This window comes from Copadichromis virginalis, linkage group LG7 (assembly GCF_057382275.1).
Source record: "Copadichromis virginalis isolate Kocher_CV1m ecotype Utaka linkage group LG7, C_Virginalis_male_GT1.1, whole genome shotgun sequence".
In the NCBI taxonomy this organism is placed as follows: Eukaryota; Metazoa; Chordata; class Actinopteri; order Cichliformes; family Cichlidae; genus Copadichromis; species Copadichromis virginalis.
Genome location: NC_140624.1, coordinates 33,132,757 through 33,154,544, shown reverse-complemented (window position 1 = coordinate 33,154,544; position 21,788 = coordinate 33,132,757). Strand labels below are relative to the sequence as shown.

The 21,788-nt window shown below is 40.7% G+C and overlaps 1 protein-coding gene across 1 annotated transcript; it reads left to right on the top strand.

The window, feature by feature from the left end:
- The first annotated feature begins 1,899 nt into the window (after positions 1–1,899).
- On the top strand, positions 1,900–21,278 carry fech (ferrochelatase). Its single transcript, XM_085463103.1, has 11 exons — positions 1,900–2,144; positions 4,050–4,140; positions 8,874–8,993; positions 11,204–11,352; positions 11,765–11,899; positions 12,298–12,404; positions 13,305–13,403; positions 14,396–14,503; positions 15,801–15,965; positions 16,968–17,027; positions 20,427–21,278. Exons 1-11 carry the CDS (start codon positions 2,105–2,107, stop codon positions 20,562–20,564), a joined length of 1,212 nt encoding a protein of 403 aa, XP_085319229.1. The 5' UTR covers positions 1,900–2,104; the 3' UTR covers positions 20,565–21,278.
- Positions 21,279–21,788: the final 510 nt, after the last annotated feature.

The following is a 21,788-nucleotide window of genomic DNA, read 5'->3' as shown; positions in this document are numbered from 1 at the left end:
AAGATCACAGTGATGCTATATTGCAAAGCGTTTGAGTTCATGTTGGAGGGCATGTCCATGGCCCTATTTATCTTATGTCAACCTTAGGACTGATGTTTTTGCACCAACTTTCTTTTGATTGGCTGCTCCTCACAAAACAGAAGGAAATTGCAGCGCTGCAGTTCCACTTATGACCACTAGAGGCTGAGATAATCCAACACTTGCTTATAAAGACTTTGAAGCGAAAGAACCCAAATGGCGACAGGTTGCGTCTGTGAGAACTTCCCCATCTGGCAGCTTTTGTTTCTTTCTTTGTGTTTCTGCTTAATTTAACTTCCTCTTCTTGTAAAAATGTTTTTAAGGAAGAAGGAAACATTATGCAAACTGGAGAAACTGGTATTATTTAATAGGAATGTGGGCCATTCAAACGAGATTCTGATTCAAGGAAATAGTTTTTTGAGCTCTTTAGTAAGGCCTGATGCTGTTTAAAACACACTTCTATAGCATTTTAATCCCTTATTTAATTAGTTTGATTACCGGGAGGTTGTTAGGCAAATGTTTGTAGACGCTTTAAAAAAAACCCATCAAAACACATGTTCTGACAGAGCAAAGCAGTCGTAACAGGCTGTTTATGATCAGCATGGTAAGCCTTTGGCCACTTTTGCACCAGAAAGTGCAGCATAAAATACACAGCAGGTCAATGAACATGTGAAATGTTAATTATGAATAACTCATAATTAAATGCAGAGGGGCGTAATAGTGGGGATCAGGTTGGATCAGCTGCAGTGTCAGGTGATCAGGTGTGTCACAATTATAGAGCACATTGTGTGTTTCGCTTTTTCTGTTTAAATTAACGTTTCTCTTCTTGTTTCCAGCTCTGATTAAACTCTGATACTTTATCTCCTAACACATGTCTCTTAACACGCCGCCTGTGGGCGTGACCAGCACGGCCGTGGGCGGGGTCCTTTAACGTTAAGATGACGCCACACTGAGATAACGATTCTACGTTAAGCACGCCACGGTAACAAAGCAACAGACCGGAAATTGACTCAAGCTATTTCTATAATAAAAGCACGTGTTCTTTTTCTTTTCTTTTTCTCAGTTTAAAGCAAAAACAAAATAGATATCGAGCAAAGGGCTTGTACAATGCAGCTTACAATCCGTTTCTATATATAATTTTACTGTCATAAATACAATGAGAAATGTGAAATATATGTTCGGTTTAATTTATTCAATTATTTTTTGTATACTTACCTTCTTAAATCCCAAATAGTTGTAATTAGAGTAAAATAGTTCACTAATCTCTGGAACTGACATGGTTTTCTATAATTTGTGTAATCTTTTGTATGACCTTGTATTTTTCTTTTTTTCTTCCTTTTATAAATTTTGTTGTTATTTATTTATGTATTTACTTACAATAAAAAAAAGCTTCAGTTTTACTGTTTTTGTTGTTTTGTTTTAGTTTTGATTGATTTTATTTTATGTTGTGTTTCATTGTCTTTATTCTAGATTGTCTTTTATTATTTATTTTGGCTTTTTTTTCGTTGAACGTTGACGGAAAAAATATTGCTGAGAAGATTTAATTACAAATAATAAAATGCATTGACCAAAGACTAATACTACATGCTTGAATAGGAATGTAAAAAATAAAAATCCGACTTTAGGGGACAAAAAAACCTAAATGTCCTATGTTGTAATACCACTTCCAGTTCGGAAGTGCCTGATAAATATCCTTCATAGTGTAATCATTAAAAAATATAATAGTGACATCCTCTTATGAGGAAATTATCCAGGACACATATTTTAGTTTTTAAAGCGTTTAAATATATTTTAAGAAGATATACAGGTGAAATCTAATGAAAAAGATGACATTACATCAATGCAGTTTTTGTAACGTTTAGCTCGTGTTAGATTTTGTTTCGAAACTCTAAACCGGAAGTTGTTTTTCATTAGCTGTTATAACTCTTAACGGAAGTCCTTGCAGGCAGCCGGCGGTAGCTGAAGGAATCTGGCTGTGGTGTCGGATAGTACCGTGAGTTACTGTGGATCCAGCAGCAGAGAGTCTCAGCATCCAGCCTTAATCTTAGCAGGCGCGGAGACGTTTTTTGCGTCAGTGAAAGCGAACATGATGGCAGCCCTGGGCAGCGCCGGTCGTTCGATCCAATGTGAGTGTGATTGCGCCGCCAAGTTAGCCTGAAGAGAAAACTTCCAAGTTTTACTGGTTTTCTGAGGATTTAATGTCAGGGCATAAACAGCATCACAGCGCTTATTTTACACAGTTTACAGTCACTGAATTATTTTATTTTTATTTGCCAGAAACTCAACAGCACGCTTCTGACATTGACATCAATATTTTGTAAATGTAAAGTTAGCTCAGGGGATAGCATAACAACTTCCTGGCCGGATGTGCCCCTCGCTTTTAACAACGTCCTTTATTTTGCCATATTACTGACTTTTTTTTTTTTTTTACCGTCACCGTCGTCTTTTTTGGAATACATCGAACCCAGGTTTTGTGTATAATACCCATGCGGTTAGGCGGAAAGGCTAAAATTATCTGAATGTGTTACCATGATTGCTCTCTTATTTTGTAAACGTTGGTGTTTCTGCGGCTCATTTCCACAAGCTTGACGCGGCAGAGCTGCGTCCCTTTAGGTTGCTGTGCGAACGTGAGCGTTACATAAGGGATTTATCCCATGCCTAGGCTGCATTTGGTGAGCGTCAGGTGGCCTGAAACTATCGCCAGTGTGCACATACACTTCGCGTTTTAGCGCCGGGAGGAAGAAAGAAAGACTCGAAGTTACACAATTGCAGCTCTGTGAACTTGCGTAACCTCAGCGAGCCCCCTGGCGGTGCGGCGCGGTACTGCTGGGAGCGGTTATGAAAGTGAAGCCGGCTGAACGCATCGGTTAGACTGTATAGTTATTATCATTATTATTAGAATAATAAAGTTTATTTCCACGACAGCTTTCAAGAAGTACTTTCAAAGTGTTTCCCAGGATATTTGAAAAAAAAGGGCAACGATCTAAAGAAGAGAATGCACGCAGTTAAAACGGCAATAACAGTTTAAAAGCTCATTCATGACTTCAGCTTCATAATCCATAAATAAATCTGTAACAGATCCACTAATCTGAGACCACTTTAGGATTTATGGGTACTTTTAAAAAGTTTAAAGTAAACTCTGTATCTGCCAGGAAGCTGGTGTTAAGTTCACTCTTGCCCAGCAGCTGGGGTTTGAGGCCTGAGTGGGTTAGGAAATTATAACAGTCCAAACATGATGAGATGAAGCAAACAAATCTTTATTTATATAGACTGTTTCATCCCAGGTGGGGGCAAAATTGCCTCATTCATACTCTATGAACAGATTTATAACTGATTCAGACCATGCATGTGCACAGATGATAATGAATGAAGGCCATAACTTAAACGCACACATCTATCATTATTTTTTTTGTGTGTTTAATATTTTGTTTTTCAATAAACCCCCAAAATGCCCAGAATGACAATAAAATTTTAAAAAAGGCAATTAAATTACACGTTAAGACCAGAAAGACCAAAAAATCGTCAGCTTGAATCCAGCTGTGATTTTGTGTGAGCGCTTACATTTTATCTGCATTTCTATGCTCATATCAGTGCCCATTTATCTGCACAAAGCCTGAACCAGTGCAGCCATGACAGATTTAAAAAGGAGCCAAAATGCAACGGTAAAATGTTGTTGTTGTTGTTGTTATTATTATTATTATTATTATTATTATTATTATTATTATTATTATTATGTACTATTTTAATCCATAAGCAAAATAGAAATTAAGATTGTTATTACAGCTATAACTGTAGTTTCACAGTACTTCTTTGGAGAGTAGCATTGGCTGTGTTACCTCTGTGATTTTTCTGGAAGAGAGACTTTTGAGTTTAATGTAACAACAGATTTGCTTTCTCTTCACCTTAAAACTGATCCATGGTTGAACTCTACACTCATTACAAACTGATCGTTACGCTCACTCACTGATTCTTGAGCTAATAAAATCATCTAATTGTTGTTCCGATGAATCGCACTGTTTCTTGTTCTTCAGTTGCCAGGAGCAGCTTGAGTCTGAGTTTGAGACGACGCTCCACTGCTGCAGCCGCCGCCTACGCCCAGACTCCAGAGACGCAGGAAAACAGGTCACACACGCCACACTCGATTTCATGTCTTAGCGAGGACATCTAATTGAAATAATGCTTTCCCTAGCTGCTTATCCTTACCCTAAATATCAAAAATGAATACCTACCCTTAGAGCTGGGCGATAGAACGATAACGATATGTATCGCGATATAACTTTTACTCGATAGAGAAATTAAGCTATCGCGATAGACCTCGCCGCTCTTGTCCTCTTAAAAAAAAAAAAAAAAAAAAAAAAAAAAAGGTCAGCCAATCCAAATTAAGTAGCGCAGAGCCGAACCAATCACAGCCGCAGCGTCACGTGGCGTGACTTGTTACAGCACAAGTGCCAAGCCGCACGTGTGTTTGTTTGGGAAGCAGCCAGCGGGTAATGGAGCCAGCGGGTAATGGAGGAAATGAGTGTGCCGACTAGAAAAATCAACCGAGCGTGACCGAAGAGAAAACAGATGATGGTTGCAATGCCGGAGAGATTGTCGAACGGAAGAGCCATAGAAGTTCCGTAGTGTGAAGGTATTTCGGCTATTTCAAGTCTGACAAAAAACAGTAGCGTGCACTGTAAATTGTGCCGAAAGCAAGTCTGGAAATACAATAAACTGGTGCATGCGTCACACTGTGCGCCACGTTATTGTTTCGGTGAAATGAATTTCTACAATACTGTTACTGTTAATTCTACTCTCTGCAGTGTTTAAATGCTTACATATACACACAGTTACTGTCCGTCCACACATACGACTCGGTTCTGCTTCTATGCCCCAGCTTTGTTTACTTTTTCCCACCGAGGCTTCTAGACTTCTGATTGGCCAATATTTCTGCACGGTTAGGAATCTAGCGCCACCTGCTGCTTTGGCATGTTCATAGCAGCGTTTTCCTTCATTTCTGCCTTTATGTGTGGACGGGATTATTTTTTAAAACGAAAAAGGAAAATCTCCGTTTTCAAAAATACCCGTGTACGTGTGGACGTAGCCTCAGTCTCTGACTGGAAGCGCTAATTCGTCATTCGGCTTTTGTCAGACTAAAGTAACTGTTAAAACTGTTTGAAAAGCTAAGCTATACAACAAGGAGAGATTGAGAATTTCCTTTTAGTTCTCAGTTTATTTGATATTGATAAAAGTTAGTCAGTTTTGTCTGTTCTTCTGTAAAACAAACTAAGATTTATTTTTAGAATTAATATTTTGTTTCTAAGTGGAATTGACAATTTAGTCTGTTTCGTTTGTTCTATTTTGAAACTTAAACGCTTTAGCGGCTGCCTTTTGTGTAGTTTGCAATATTTGCCTTTATTTATCTGAAAAAGTCTCATGTTCCTTAAGTACATCTACCCTGTTGAACTTATTATGGGAAATAAATATTTAAATAAAAACAAGCTGCTGATTATTTCACATTTTACTTGTGAGCAACGGCACATTTAAATCTTACAAATATAGTTATTTGGCTTATATCGTGATAGATATCGTTATCGCCTGAAATGAAAAAAAACATATCGTGATATGAAAAAATCTCATATCGCCCAGCTCTACCTACCCTTAAGCCTTTGCCTAAACCTAACCATAACCTAATTGTATCCCTGACACTAAAACCACATTTTGAGTCTCAAAAATGCCTTCAAACTTGTGGGGACCGGGACCACAAGGGCTGTTGGTCCCCACTAGTGATGTGCGATACCACTGATTTCCTTTCTGATCCGATACCAAGTAAAAGTCAGGGTGGTATCGACGATACTGATCCGATACCGATACTCTGTACAAAAACGTAATGTTTCATTGTATTTCATAATACAATATATAATTGTATTATGTAATTGTAATAATATAACTTCATAATTATTGCAGGACATCAGACTACTTGTTCTTTTTGCTTAATAATGTAGAATTATCATGTAGAAATAAAAAACCTGAAGTTGTGCCCTATTTGAACATGTTGAGAGACAGACGTCTCTCAGGACTCCCTGAGAGACGTCTGTCTCGCCCTAGCAGCACCTGTCCCTCTCCTCCTCTTCAGTTCGCCTCAACATAAGCTCGTCATATTCTGTGATGTGATTTACTCTCAGGTGTTTGACGAGGTTAGTGGTGTTGCCACAACACGTCACTGTCTTGCCACATGTATCGCAAACTGCGCCTCGGCCGTTTGTGGAGGTAAAATACGTGCACACATGACTCCATTTATGCTCAGCCATTGTTGTGAGTGCGCACGCCAGGGGCTGGACACATTTATACAGCTGTGTTTTGCACATGACTATGAAAGGCGTAAGAGGAAATAGTTCCTTCCAATTTAGACAATCCGAATGATATAGTTTCTTTCCACTTTGTTCCTGTTAATGAAAAACTACAAATTTACCCCAAAGTACTAAAATATCGATATTTTAATATGAGAATTGATTCTAGAACATAAATGACTGGTATCAGAAGAATCGATATTTCAATATCGATCCGCACACCACTAGTACCCACAAGTATAGTAAACTTCCAATTTTTGGTCCCCACAAAGATGTTTATACCCGGCGTCCACAAACACACACACACACACAAAATATGAAATAGGTGTAAATGGCTAAAGGGCTCTCTAAACACAGAGTCAGTGCCAGAGGTGGGTGGATCAATCCAAGTATTGGTATTAGATCGATACTAGCCCGATAGATTCGTACTTTCTATCGTCTATGTTAAGTTTGCTTTAGCTGCTCTCCTATTGATTGATTTATTCCTTTTATTTCAGAAGCAAAGTCTAATAAAACCGCTCCACACCAGTGTGCAGGGCTGTATACACAAAGATTCCTGACCTTGTCTAAAAAAACAAAAAACACGTTTCACAAAGCATCTTGAGTCTAAAAGAAGGTGAAAGCCTGTCAGGAGTGAGGAGGGGAGAAGACGTCCTGTAATGATTAAAGAACAAATAATGGTGGATTTCATTTCCTTTCATCTTCTGTGAAATCGTTTCTCCTGGTCTGACCTGCTGGGGTTCATTAGAAATGACAGGGACTGTTTTCACCAGTTTGTCGACATCTTCTCACACAGGACCCGCCTCACGCCTCTTTATAAAATTCTGTCCTCCTCGAGCTGACAGTTAAGCTATATTTATGAATGCGACAGCAGATTATTGGAGTTCAAAGCTCACTGAAGGGTTTAAAACCTTAGCAGTGAAACATGTTTCTCGGAGCTGCTACGGCTGTAAGGCCTGCAGTGATGTAGCGTCAGAGGATGGAAAAGCAGCAGGCAGATAATTCCTGCTGAGCTTTGCCCACATTGGTCTACAGCATAAATGCTTTTATGCAGTTTTTTGTGCATAAATACATTGGCGTCTCCTCCAAGCAGGTTTTCTTCTGTTAGGGGAAATGTTTACCCTTCACTACCAATTTTCATAACTGGACTTTCATTTATTAAAGCATAAAATGCATTTTTGTTAATGAGAAGTGGGCATAAACATCAGAACTTGTTGTATGTGAGGAAAGAAAGATAAATGACCTTTATTAACTCTAGTAGAGCAGGGCGATATGACCAAAAACATTTATCATGATATACATTTGAAAATTTGCAATAACGATATAACTGACGACATAATTGACACTAGACAAAATACTTCACAACTCCACAACTTTTATCAGTGCAAAAACCCATCAATGTATTTTCACTTAAACAAGCAGCTGTTTTTTTTGTGCATTAAAGTTATATAAAAATGTAACAGTGCAAAATCCTTGCTGACAGTTTAACCAAAAGACATTTCCAGTGGAAACTGGCCGACAGATCCTCAGCATAACCATGTATAATATCCACAAAACTTGAAGAGGTTATACACACACAATATGGTAATATTATGTTGAAGCACAGTACGTATCCCTCCGCGAGGCTCCTGCCTACGATAGCCGTACTGCTCCAACAATCCATCAAGCGGTGCGGCTTCGTAGCTTAGCAAAGTCGTACTGAAACATTTAACAGATTTTCGAGCGCCGTGTACGACATAAAATCGTTTCAAGGTCAGTAAACAAAACCAGAATTCATACATAAGGCACATGGGATTATAAGGGGACCTGTTGAGTTTCAGAAAAATCAAAGGATTGATTTTAAGTGTGCCATATTTTCCAAACAACACGGTAATAACGACGGCCCGCTAGCATGCTCTACCAAAAATAGTGCTTTGTCGTGTATCTGACGGGCGAAAGCTAAACCAGTTCCACACCACTGAAGTTGGAGCATTTTTACAAACCAATTCTGATTCATCTGTTTCATTCAACGATCTGTTTTCGCTCTTCTCATTCTGCGTCGCCGCCATGTGCTTATGTAAACAAAGGCACTGCTCATGCGCGTTTTACCCATATTCTATCGCGATATTTCATTTTCCTATCGTTGCCCAAAATTACACCGGTATTACCGTGAACGGTATGATATAGTACAGCCCTAAACTCTAGATCAGATTTGTTAATTTGCAATTGATTAACATTAAAATACAGACTGCTGAATGACCTGACTTTGTACTTTGTGGGGTGTAAACGCATTGAAGCACTGAGTCTGGTTTAGATCCTGTTTGGCTCAACTTTTCATTATTTATTCCAATAATTTATGCCTTTTGTTCTTAAACGATTAAATTTACCTAACAGAAGCTCCCCCTTGAAATATCTTCCCAGTCCCCCTGGCTTCCATCCATAATTTTTCTGACCTAGATTTGGCCTAGTGCACAGTTTCTACACAGTGTCACATCTTTTAGGGGTGTTAGATGTGAATTATTGATCGTGACTCTCTCCTGTCTGCAGGAAGCCAAAGACGGGGATCCTGATGCTGAACATGGGAGGACCCGAGAAGCTAGAAGATGTTCACGACTTCTTGTTACGCCTCTTCATGGACACAGACCTGATGAAACTCCCAGTACAGAAGTACGCACACAGAGATCACGCTGCCTTAAATGCAAGGAATTATTTGCAAATGTGAACACAAAATATAGTGACGCAAACAGCTGACCTTAGAGTTGAGGTGGTCGGTGTTTAACAGCTGGGATCTCGGTTTCCCAGCGCTCGCTCCATGCATTTAGCCCGTAATGTGAACTCTCCGGTGGACAGGATGTAAACAGGATATAAAGCTCTGATAAGAGGTCCTTCCTTCAAACAGTCCTCTGTCATCATTATTTCAGCAGGGCTTTGTGGGGATCTAGTGGATTATGTTATGCTCTCGTGCTTTTCTGAAACTCCCCAGATGTTTTCTGTTTAGATTATGTGATGAATTAAAAGCAACTGCTTTATTTTTGGGTTTACACATATGTAAGCACACACAGTGGGGGCGGGCGGTTTGAGGAAGTTTGTTGGGTGACGGCTCTGTGCTGTGTCCGTATTTCATAACGTCCCACTGAAAAGAAAAATCTTTGTGGTTTTTAGCAGCACTGATCCTTTTTAAAGCAGGCGTGACTGACCCAAGATCACACACTTTGACTTCAAAGATTGCTCCACCTCAATATGAATGTTTTATGAGCCACTTATTGACTTTATTTAGACCTCGGGCGGTCCCGACCCCGAGGGAATGAAGCGCTATAGCGAAAGTCTGGATATTTGGGTGCAAATGTGTCCTGTGACTTAACCAAGGACGTCATTCCAAACCAGCAGTTTGATCTGAACTGAGTTCACTCTGTGAAGAGCTTTCCAGAAATTAAGACCCGCTTAATGCATCCAGTTCAGGGTCTTGGGGTGGGGCTGTCACAGGATAAGATGCGGGGTACACCCTGGACAGCTCACCAGTCTGCTGAAGGGCCTCGTGCATGGTTTTGGGCTGTGGGAGGAAGCTGGGGTACCCATACAGAAGGACCCATGCTGTGAGGTGATGGGGTTGGCCACTGCACCACCGTGCTGCCCTGCACATAAATGCACATAATGCAACTTTCTGTACAGTTTTGGAACATTTTTAAAACATTGAAGAAATGTCAAAGTCGAACTGTAACTGAAACACAAATGACTAAACACGTTTGTCTGTCAGTCGGCTGACCTCGGTTGGACCTCGGGGGTTAAGCCTTTCTTACACTTGAAGCTGTTTGACTGTAAAGTAGAGAGATTCCCATCAGCCACTGCTCCTCTTTGTTTGCTGCTAACATGCCGGGTTAGGATGGTGAGCATTTCAGCATGCTAACATTAGCAGGGGGTCAAATGACAGCTGTGTCTAAGTATAACCTCACAGAGCAGAGCTCCCTCCCTTTAACTTCTATTTCACCCAGAAGTGAAGCTCTTTGTGTGAAGAATCTCCTTTTATTTATTTATTTATTTATTTATTTATTTATGTATGTATGTATGTATGTATGTATGTATGTATTTATTTTTAAGTGTCATGATTGTAATCTCTGCTCTGTGTAAGAAAACAACACGAGTGTCCGTCTCCATGTTGTCCAGCACTGAGACAAACCATCCTCAGAAGCTGGACAGAATAATACTGACCTGCTAGGGGGTCGTGTTGTGCATGTTTTGTATAATTTTAGACCGTTTTGTGTTTCTGTTTTATTGTTTGGCCTTTTAAAATGCTCAAATATGACGGCACAAACTCCTTGTAACCCTGCACCAGTGCTCAGTAAGGTCTGTTTGTTCATCCATGCAGCATCTGCTCGTTGGACTACAACAGCATTTCATGATGTAACAGGATGAATCCAACTAGACCTGACAATAGAAATGTTAAAATAATAAATTCCTGCCATCATTGTGTACTTGGTGGTCACTTTACCTTTCCTGCTTCTGGCCATTTTGAGCAGAGTTGTCTGACAGGTTTCCCTGGGGTGGGAAACACAAAAACGGTGCAAACGTTAGTGCTTCTTGCTTCTCGCTGCAGAAAGTCCATGCTGGAAACTCTAAACTAGATTTATTGTCTGGTGTTTGGTGACGCTTGTGGACATGAATCTCACCTCCGTGTCCATGGAAACTGCACATCTTACTGAAAATGTTAATAATGAACCTTGACCCTTTAAAGCTCCAGAAATCACACGTTATAGTGCTGTTACAGGTCATTTGCTTTTCTTCTTCTTCGTTGCTGCGCAATAATTCACTGTATTAAATCTGTGATGCATTAAGTGTGAGTTGTGTAACTGCAGCTGTGCGATCTGCCTCCCGCTCTGCAGTAAACTCGGCCCATTCATCGCCAAGCGGCGCACACCGAAGATCCAGGAGCAGTACAGCAAGATTGGAGGAGGCTCGCCCATCAAACACTGGACGTCCATGCAGGGGGAGGGCATGGTGAAGCTGCTGGACGAGATGAGCCCTGAGACGGGTGAGGATGCCTCACAGAGGCCTCCGCTCCTCCTCAAATCTGACAGCTTACATGGAGTTAAAGTCATGTTTGGAGGCAGTTTGTGTGCTTTTATTGAGATTATGGTTTGCTTGGCTGTTGTTGGCAAAGTGTGTGTGAAATGGAGATAGTAAGACAGCGAAGGAGTGTCTCCTCACACGCCTGCAGCACACCTCACTGATAACACAGCAGCAATCTGAAAGCTGACCAGATCTGTTAGAATTTGGTCTAAAAGCACGATAATCTTCATAAAAACCTCCCTTTAAGCTCCTGAAATGTTATTTTTATTTGAAGATTTCAATTAAACTGCATATCCTGCATATTCAAACTGTAATGTTGCCAGTGAGTTTCTCCCGTGCTGTCTGGTCATTGGCTGTTTCTTCTCTCTGCGCAGCTCCTCACAAGTTCTACATCGGCTTCCGGTACGTTCACCCGCTGACGGAGGAAGCCATTGAGGAGATGGAGAAAGAGGGAGTGGAGAGAGCTGTGGCCTTCACGCAGTATCCTCAGTACAGCTGCTCCACCACAGGTGACACAAGCAGGAAATGATGTCTGTTAAATGTAGAGAACATGTAAAAGGAACAATCAGAAGATTACTCAGACGTTTGTGTCCGTTAATGCCGCCACACCCAGGGTGCTGTCTGCTCTGCGAGCTCCTGATAAATACACTCTGTTCTCTCCAGACTAAATCACACTCAGCATGTTCTCAGACTGTTCCAAGAACGCCCAGCTCACACGTGAGGCAGGCACACTCTTCAAACCCACAATCCATCCATGAATCGGTGCCCACAGACTGTTTTTGGGTTACAAAATATGCATCTGAGGAAGAAACTTTGAGGAAATTTATTGATTAGTGATTGGCAGCAGCAGAGAGATTTTATTCCTGTGTAATGAAGTATTTCTCAATGTGTTTTCTTTTGCTCACAGGCAGCAGTCTGAACGCCATCTACCGTTACTACAGCAACAGAGCTGACAGGCCGAAAATGCGCTGGAGTGTCATCGACCGTTGGCCCACACACCCTCTGTTGGTGGAGGTTAGAGACACACGCACTCATTTTCATATCTTAGTGAGGACATCTAATTGGCATAATGCTTTCCTTAGCCGCTTACCCTAACCCTTATGATTAGGCTAATTCTAACCCTGACACTACAACCACATTTTAAGCTGCAAAACTGCCTTCAAACTTGTTGGGACGGGCATTTGGTACAGTGGAGGCCAATTTCTGTCCTCACAAAGATGTCTAAACATGTGTGTACACACATGCAAAGTAAAACAAACTAGTACTGATGTACACGATTCTGCCAAAAGTATTCACTCATCTGCCTTCACATCCATATGAACTTGAGTAACATCCCATTCTTAATCCATAGGGCTTAATATGATTTTTGACCCACCGTTTGTAAAGGCTTCAGCTCTCCTGGGAAAGCTTTCCATAAGGTTTGGGAGTGTTCATGAGAGTTTTTGACCAGTCTTCCACATGTGCACATGTGATGTTGGGTTGGGCGAGATGGCCGGCTTGGAGTCTTTGCTCTAATTCATCCTAGAGGGTTTGAGGTCAGGACTCTGTGCAGAAAGGAATTCAGTGAGCTCCTGAGAGCGACCCATTCTTTCACAGATGTTTGTAGAAGCAGTCTGCATGCCCAGGGGTGCCTTTTATTTTTTTATTTTTATTTATTTATTTATTTTTAAATAAATAAATACACCTGTGGCAGTGGGAGAGATTGGTATATTTGATTGGGTGAGTGAATGCTTTTGGTAATATAGTGTGTAAGAAAACAGAGTCAGTCAGTAAGTCACCACGCAGCTAAATGACCAGAAAGCAGTTGTGGTGGGTGATCATGGCAGCTTTTTGTCCTGACTGTGTTTTATCAGCTGAGGTAAATTTCACTAGCTGTGTTTATAATACACCCTAAGTGTGTGTGTCTGTGTCCAGTGTTTTGCAGAACATATCAGAAATGAACTGCTGAAGTTTCCAGAAGATAAGAGAGATGATGTTGTCATTCTGTTCTCGGCACACTCACTCCCCATGGCTGTAAGTATGAAAAACTACTATCAGTACTGCTCTAGCCTCAAAGTAACATGCTAATAAAATACTCAAGTTTCACTCACCAGAACTGGACCACAGACTTCTCTAAGCTCTGTACTGCATAACACTCATTATATTTCTCAGATAATTCAAGTAAAAGGGTCATAAAATCGAGTGAAGTGACTCCAGCTTGCAGCAGCTGTCGGTATCACACCCATCACCCCAACTTTTAAACTTTAATACATTTGAAGGGGTGGATTATAAAAATGAGAACAGGTTTTTGTCACCAGACTGTAAAGTTTGGCATTTGCTGTCACAGTTTCTGGGGACTGACTCTTGGAAAGGAACGAATGAAGCCAGAGTGGGGTCTGGTCCTTATTACTGATGACACTGATCAGATGGTACTGACACTGACACTCTTATAAAAACTGATGTGCTTTCCACAAATTACTACTAAAATTTACTGATATTTCTCAGTATAGGCATTTCCTTTCACAATGGAGTAGTAGTATTTATCTCTAGAAAACAAAACCCACTTCATCTTCATTTTCTTTTCGTGTAAAGAAGTACACTTTAAAAACTATTCCGATTTGTTACCTGACGGTTCATCAAAACAGATGAAAAACCTGAAATATCTCAACAGAAATCAGTGCAAATTCAGTTTGTCTTTGCTGTTAGGAAGCCTATAAAACTGTTTTCTGCTGCTTAATTGGTTAGTTTGACAGCACATCTTTGGCATCTATATCCAACATGTCACCAGCAGTTCAGTGTAACTACTCACACTTTAAATCCAGGAAAGTCCCAAACTCTGTGATAGGCCAAGCTTCTCAGATGAGAGATCTGATTTCCTCGTGCCTTGTTAGCTTTCTTTGAACCATGCCATTAGGCAACAGAAGGTTTTTGTCCAGCTGAAGTACTTTCTTCCAGCACATTATTCAGGAACTGCTTAATGTGTTAATGTTGCTTAGCGCCGTGCTGTTGTGTGCCCTGTGCTGCAGGTTGTAAACAGAGGTGACCCGTATCCTCAGGAGGTGGGAGCCACAGTTCAGAGGGTCATTGAAAGACTGGGTCACTGTAACCCCTACAGACTGGTGTGGCAGTCCAGGGTGAGTAAACATCACTCGCTACGTAATTGAATAAACCAGCAGCACCACCTAGTGGTGACAGTGTGCTGTAATAATCAGGTAACGCTGCATACTCAACACTGATCACACATCAGTTTGTAATGCTTATCAATATGGTTTAAATTCACTGAGCGTATGCTTTGCTGTTTTTCACACAACTTTCATTGTCAAAATGCTTTTTTTGTTTGTTTGTTTTGTTTATTTATTTACTTTTTGGCATTATTTCACCCTGAGCCTGACTTTAAAAAGACAAAAACGCACATAGCGACATGGTCACCACAGGCCAAAGAAAGTCTGTGACATTCAGCGACTGAGTAATGATGGATTAAGTGACCACTAGTGATGCAGAGTGGGCAGGTTCCAAGTAAGGGGGGCATCAACACAAGAAACAATTTGCTCATCACTTTTAACTTTGCAGCTGCCTGGTTGTTGCTAAGGGACGTTCCAGACTCCAGTTGCCTAGGTAACCCTCTATTTTATTTGCCACACCATCAAAATACAGATAAGAGCATCCTTTGCGCTCATAGGTAGTCGCTCCATTCGCCTAAAAGTTCAGTAAAGTTTAACTTGGGATTTTCTATGGGAAATACTCAATGTCACCTAGGCAACCGGAGCCTAGACTGTCCCCTATGTCACCATCGGTGACAAAATGCTTTACTTCCTACATGAGCAGGAGCCCATCTGGTCACCGTAGGTAAGAATAGATTTGGGCAGTGCTCACATTCCTGGCAAATGTGTTCAGTTTTTCTTTAGTTCTGCAGACAGACTCTTCCAATCCAGCTTTACCTTCTTATTATACTTACATGCAGCTAAACTATTAATATTATTTAGACCTGGCCGGCCTGCTTTTGTGTTTTGTGTTGCCACAAGATGGAGCCACTTGTCTGACTAATATTTTTGCTATTTCAGAGTAGAAGCCCTCAAAGCTCCTCAGTGCTCAGGTCACAGGGCCTGGCAGCTTACATAATTCACAAATGATAAAAATTTCACAGTGGAAGAGGACTCTGAGCTGTCACTGGCTACCTGTAGGGCAGAATGAATAACCCAACAGGGTGAAAATGCACAGTATGTGGTACATACAGTAACACAGGGTACCAGAGATAGCCTTCCTGCAAGAAGATCATGGTATCAGTTTTATTTATTTTATATTTAATGGGATTTCAAGAAAGGTCACAGGGTCGTTTACGTCCTCACTGAACCAGGAACACCTTAAACCACCTTGGACACGTCATCCATCTATAGAACTTAAGTCAGCCATGTCCTGTGTGTGGTCTCTCAGGTGGGGCCCATGCCGTGGCTCGGTCCCCAGACAGACGAGGTGATCAAAGGTCTGTGTGAGCGAGGGAAGAAGAACCTGCTGCTGGTGCCCATTGCCTTCACTTCGGACCACATAGAGACCTTACACGAGCTGGACATCGAGTACAGACAAGTGCTAGGAGAAGAGGTGAGAGGGGAAAAAAGCAGTGTTTATATACATTTCCTCAGTTTTATGTAAAAATTAACCGGTACATAAATACTGATTTAAAAGAACAGAATAAATCTGCAGCAGCCTTTGGAGAAATAAACTGAAGCAGGCAGAAAGTCAATTACCCAGACCTGCTCTTTCTCTAAAGTCCTTAGAAAGATTCATTAAATAGGGGAAACGTATTTATGCATTTGTGATCTACAATTAGGGCTAAGGTCTTTGTACTGGTTGTTTTGGTTAGCTAAAGTGTGTGTATGTGTGTGAGGTTTGTTTCCAGCAGCCCAGTGCCCTCTGTCTGTCTGAAGGCACCAGTAAAATGGCCACCAATCAATGTGACTGGTGCCATAAAGATACACATTCTTATACCCATGAGGAACCATCGAAATCGTTTCTAAACTTGAACCTGAAGAAACACATCTGTCTTCCAGTCCCAAGTTTTGAGGTCTGAAATGCTAAAAAAAACAAAACATACTCCACCAAAAATGTGTAACACCTCTACACACCTGATGTATTAAATTCCTCGTGTTTGGATTAATTTACTCCAAAACAAGACTGTCGCATTAACTGAGCGTTTACTACCTTTTTTCTGTGTGAGTCTAAATTGTTGGTAGATATGTGCAGTTCCAGTTTTTCCCAGTGGGCTGGAGAATATCATGACGATCATTTTAACTGATGTGTTGTGGTCGTGAATCACATATGAGCTGTGGCAGTGACTGCATTTTCTCTTTGGGTCTATTGAGTTTCTAAAGCTCAAAAGCCAAACGAATGACTGCATAAAGCTATAAAATGGAGTAAAGCAGCAAATGCTGACCTTTTAAGTCCACAATCAAGAGACTCTTTGGTGTTCTGACTCCACGTTCAGAACAGAAACTCAGACAGGAGCAAAGGAATGAGGAAAAGGGGGGGAGGGTTTGTCCCCTAATTTTGCAGTTTTCTAAGATGTTATGAACATTTGTGATGTGTTGTTATTTTTCTTTCCAGTGTGGGGTGGAGAACATCAGGAGGGCCGAGTCATTGAATGGGAACCCTCTCTTTATGAAGGTACCTGTCACACACTAACCTGACCCATGTTTGCAGAACAAAGATTTTCTTTAAAAGAAATGCAGATGCCTAACATGAAGTGCCACGCTGGTTTTTAAAGTCATGTTTTGATCCCTTGCGTTGAGCATTTTGGCTCTAATGTCATATGCAAGTGTTGCATATATCTCAGAAACTGAGTTGTTAACCACCGACTGCCCTTTATACAGTCCTTTTTACTTCAAATATGACCATAATTGACAAAATGAGCATCATCATCAATCAAATAACAGTTAAAATGAGCAACTTGGACAATAAACCCATCAAGAAACTCTTCACTGAGGTCACAGATCAAGTGAGAAGTAGGGTCGTTTTTCCCATAGACTTCTATGTAGTTGCGGCTCGATTTTATAACCAAAGGAGTTGCCCTCTGCTGGTCATTGGAAAGAATGCAGATCCAGCTTGCATATATATTCGTAAAACAATATGAAGACTGACAACGGGTAATTATTAAAAGGTGCAAATAAATGTGGAAAAATGTTCAACCCCTTAATACAAAAGAATAAGTGTGAGTTTTCAATTGGTAGATAAATTTTCACTCATGTTCCCAGACTGTAAAATATTCAGATTTCTTTTCAAACTTGCAAACTTACAGCTCTGTCATCAAACCTTTTCTCTATTAATGCCAGCAGAAAGGACGAGTAAAGTAAATGACAACAGTATATGTACAGTAGAAGAAGAAACAAGCAAAGATAAAGTTGAGGTATGCTCCCGTGGGGCATGTTCATGTCATATGACATTTCTTTCCTGTCGTAGGTGAAACCTTTTCGTTGGCACCATAGAGCTTTTTACCACATAACATATATAAGAAGTTAGTTCTCACAGTAAAACTTCTGAATCTGAATGAGGTGGATGTGATTTAACCTTCTAGGCGAACTGCATAAAATGATGAAACCTGTCATTTCCATTCCCACTAGGTGGCGCTCTAAGCAAAGATTATCATGTACATGTGTTCCAAGGCAGGACTTCTATCTATGAACTTTGGGGCAGATTGGGCGATCCAGGTTTTGAGCTGCAGCAACTTTTTGTGTTTTACTGTTTCATGACGAATCATTGAAATTTGCCCTGGCACCATGGAAACGCTCTTTAGCAAAAACGCAAAGAAGAATTCATTAAAGTACACTGCCTGGAAATTGCTAAAACTGGACCAAAGTTGCATTGTAAATTAAAAATGGGGACCTTCCTGTTGTGTTCAGGGTATGGCTCTCATAGGTGTTTTTATACCTTTTGGGATGACACACATGTGAGCCAAATTTCATACATTTACATAAAACAAGCGGCTGTTTCGTTTGACTTTGCAGGCAAGACCCATAAAACCATATTTAAGTATGAAATCTGTAAGGGGGTCAAAAGAAGAGATGGTCCTGTGAAGTAGCTGCAGCCATGAGATGGTGAATGAATGAGTGAATGCCTCCTTGTGTCCTTCGTTCTATCCTTTATCTCTTTCCTTCTCCATTGTCACTATTTTTCCTTCCATCCCTCCTTCCTTTCCTCTCTCACCTCACTCTCTCCCTTCATCCTCAACCCTGAAACCCTTCTCACAACAGGCAACTCCTCCAGCTGTATCGTGTGTGTTTGTGCGTGCGTGTGCACAGGGTTTATTAAAGGAAAGGGGCAGATCAATGGGAACCTTTAGAGCTGACTACAGTAGAACTGAACCGCCCGGCTGGCTGGCTGGTCAGGCCCGCCGTGCTCAGAGACCCCTTGCCGTGTGTGTGTGTGTGTGTGTGTGTGTGTGTGTGTGTGTGAATCAATATCCAGAGGATGATTAGTTGGTAGTTACTGAAGGATGGTTTCCTTGGTGTGGTTTTTAGTTTCTCAGTGAGCTGCTGCCGTCTGCAAGTAGCAGCAGCTAGAAAATACAGAAAAATGCATTCATCAGGATTTTTACTGCACACTCTGGCTGGTGTTGAAGCTTCATTTAAAAAAAAAAAAAAAAAAAAAAAGTTCCCCTCAAAATTACTACACCTAACAACTTTTTAAAGCAATTTCAGAGTTGCAAAAAATGTCACCTGTAAGACTAAAATTACAACAGTTCAGGTAAAGTTTTGGAGCGCTCCTGTCATCCTGTATGTTTGGTGTAAGGGGATCTTAAGACAAAATTTGCACTTCAGCAGTTGAATGAACTATCATGTGACTATTGTAACACCCACCAATAGGTGCACTCGCTCCAGTCTAGTGCATTAGCTGAAGTTGTAGTTCATGTTCACTGTGTTTGTAACCTTGTTGAGTAAATGATCATTTGCTCACAGATGTGGTCAGACACATCCACTCATCGTGGGCATGAATGTCGTGGTAATTCTGTGCTTTTAATGATATCTTTGAGCGGTTCTTTTTCCAGAGTGGAATAATTGTACAGCCTACATCTTTAATGACTATTTATTAAAAAAAACAAAACAAAACACTACAAGTTGGTACACAACTTCATTCATTTATTGTTTTTTCTCAGTTTCAAACACACATTAATTATGTATGCAGGTAGCAGCTCTGCCAGTTGCTTTTGGTCACATATCCTGCCAGAGGCTTGTTGATGGATACCATTTGTCTTGGCAGAATTGGTAGCTTATTTAACTTGGTCTCCTGGTGCAGATCTGGCTTTAAGCATAATCCACAAATTTTTCAATACGGTTGAGGTCGGGGATTCGGAAAGGCTATTCCAAAGGCTTAATGTTTGCCTGCTATTTTAAAACTAGTTTTGATATGCGTTTTTGATCATTGTCTTATTGGACCAACCACTTGTGTCCAAAGTTCTACTGTCTTACTGATTTGACAATTTTGGAGGTAGTCCTCCTCCTTCTTTATTCCAGGCCTATTAACGGGAAGTTAATATGCCTTGACCTTATCAACTTGAAATACTGCAGAACCTATAGCACAACATTAAAAGATTTAAGTGTACATGTATATTTGAGCCTGTGTGGATTAAAGAAAAGGATTAAAAGTTCTTGTTTGTCTATTTATTTTCTATTTAATGTCTTTCTAAGACATTAAAGATGTATGCTGTACAATCCTGTTTAAAACAAACACAGTGAAAAGGATTCTTATTGGCTTTTTACCCACAAAGGTTTCAATTCTGATTATAGTAACCACCACCATTGCTTCAGTGCTGTGTTCTTTATGCCTTTTAAAGCTTAATATATATTTGCTTTGCCGGGTTACAGCATTAGTTACAGCGTAGGGTTTCAGAAAGGTTTGCAGATATGTGCCCAATGTAGAAGTTATACTTAAGATGGCCTACTTTCTTTTAGCCTTTAAAATTAAAATGCTGACTCCAGCCATCTGTTTACTGGTTATATGGAGCCCTAATCTGTGAGGCACAGTTTGAACATACTTGTCTGACTGCTGATATTCATTTATCTCGTTCAGGCCTTGGCAGACCTGGTCCAGTCCCACTTGAAGTCCAACGAGCCATGTTCCCGTCAACTGACCCTGCGCTGTCCGCTTTGCACCAACCCCACCTGCGGAGAGGCGAAATCCTTCTTCGCCAACCAGAAGCTCTCATAGAAACTCAAGACACACATTCTGATGCAGCAGGGCTACCTGTGGAGGAACTCGAGGCCTTCTTCTAAAAAGCTTCATTCAAACGCACAAGCCCACACCACCTCTCCAACAAGAGTGTCAGTTAACCAGGAAATGCCACCAAGAAAGGACCAAATGGTTTCTGCAAATGTATTCCCACACACACATTTACTTTAGGTTTTGGTCTTTAGATGGGACTAATATCTGCCTTTCAAAACCTCTTTATGCTACTTAAATTCATCATTTTATTTCACCAGAGAGGTTAAACCGTCAACAGATACCATTTGGTCAAAGCTTGTGTAGATTAGAGAACTGGGACATCACATGACAGGAAAAAATTGCACTAAAAACTGCATTTCCCCTTACTCACATTCCATTTGCTTTGCGCCTGCAAACTTCCATCAGAGACCCCATTTTCTTGCCTCTTTGCTGGTGCTAAATGACTAACAGTCGGCCATGATGACACAACACGCACCCAAAGGGTTCTGGGCTGTCTGGCCATTTCCTTCGCCCTTCATCTCACCTGCTGCTTCACGCCATTGTCTCTCCAGGTGGTAGCCCCGCCCATCCTGTTGTAACTCCTGCAATTTGATTGGAGGAGGTTGGATCCTGTGTGATAGGAGGGTACTGGCGGGCTTAAGAGAGAAAAAGAGGTTCATATTTAAATTAAATAAAACTAAATGAATTCTTGTGATGATCCTTCATCTGCTCTAATTTCATAAATGAACCCCAGTGAAGCTGGGAAACTAGAGTCACACACTGACCCTGTGAGTGTCATAAGCAAGCTAGAAAAATACGTTGCTTCTGTTTTCCTGCTGAGGGAAAAACGGAAACCAAAACAAGTCAAAAAGCGATGAGGGATAATCGAACTGTTCACATCTTGAGCTGTCCGTATCAGTAAAGGTCCAGCCTGTGAGTTAGGGGTTGTGTGCAGCTATTTATTTTGAGAGCGATTGGCCCAGTGACGTGACCAGGAGATGAAACAGTAGCTGCATACTTTTTTTATTTTTATTTTTTTCAAATAAAGTAAAATGAATGTAATGAAGAGACCAGTCAGAAATGTGACTTAAAATTGTAGCTTAACAAGGAAGAAGTTACCATAAAATTGTGAAACTATATCAGTGAAGCTGCTCATGAACCCTCCATGAGGAAAAACAAAGAGGGAACAGACGTTACTGGTTTTTATAGTAGCAGTACTGTTTTCACAAA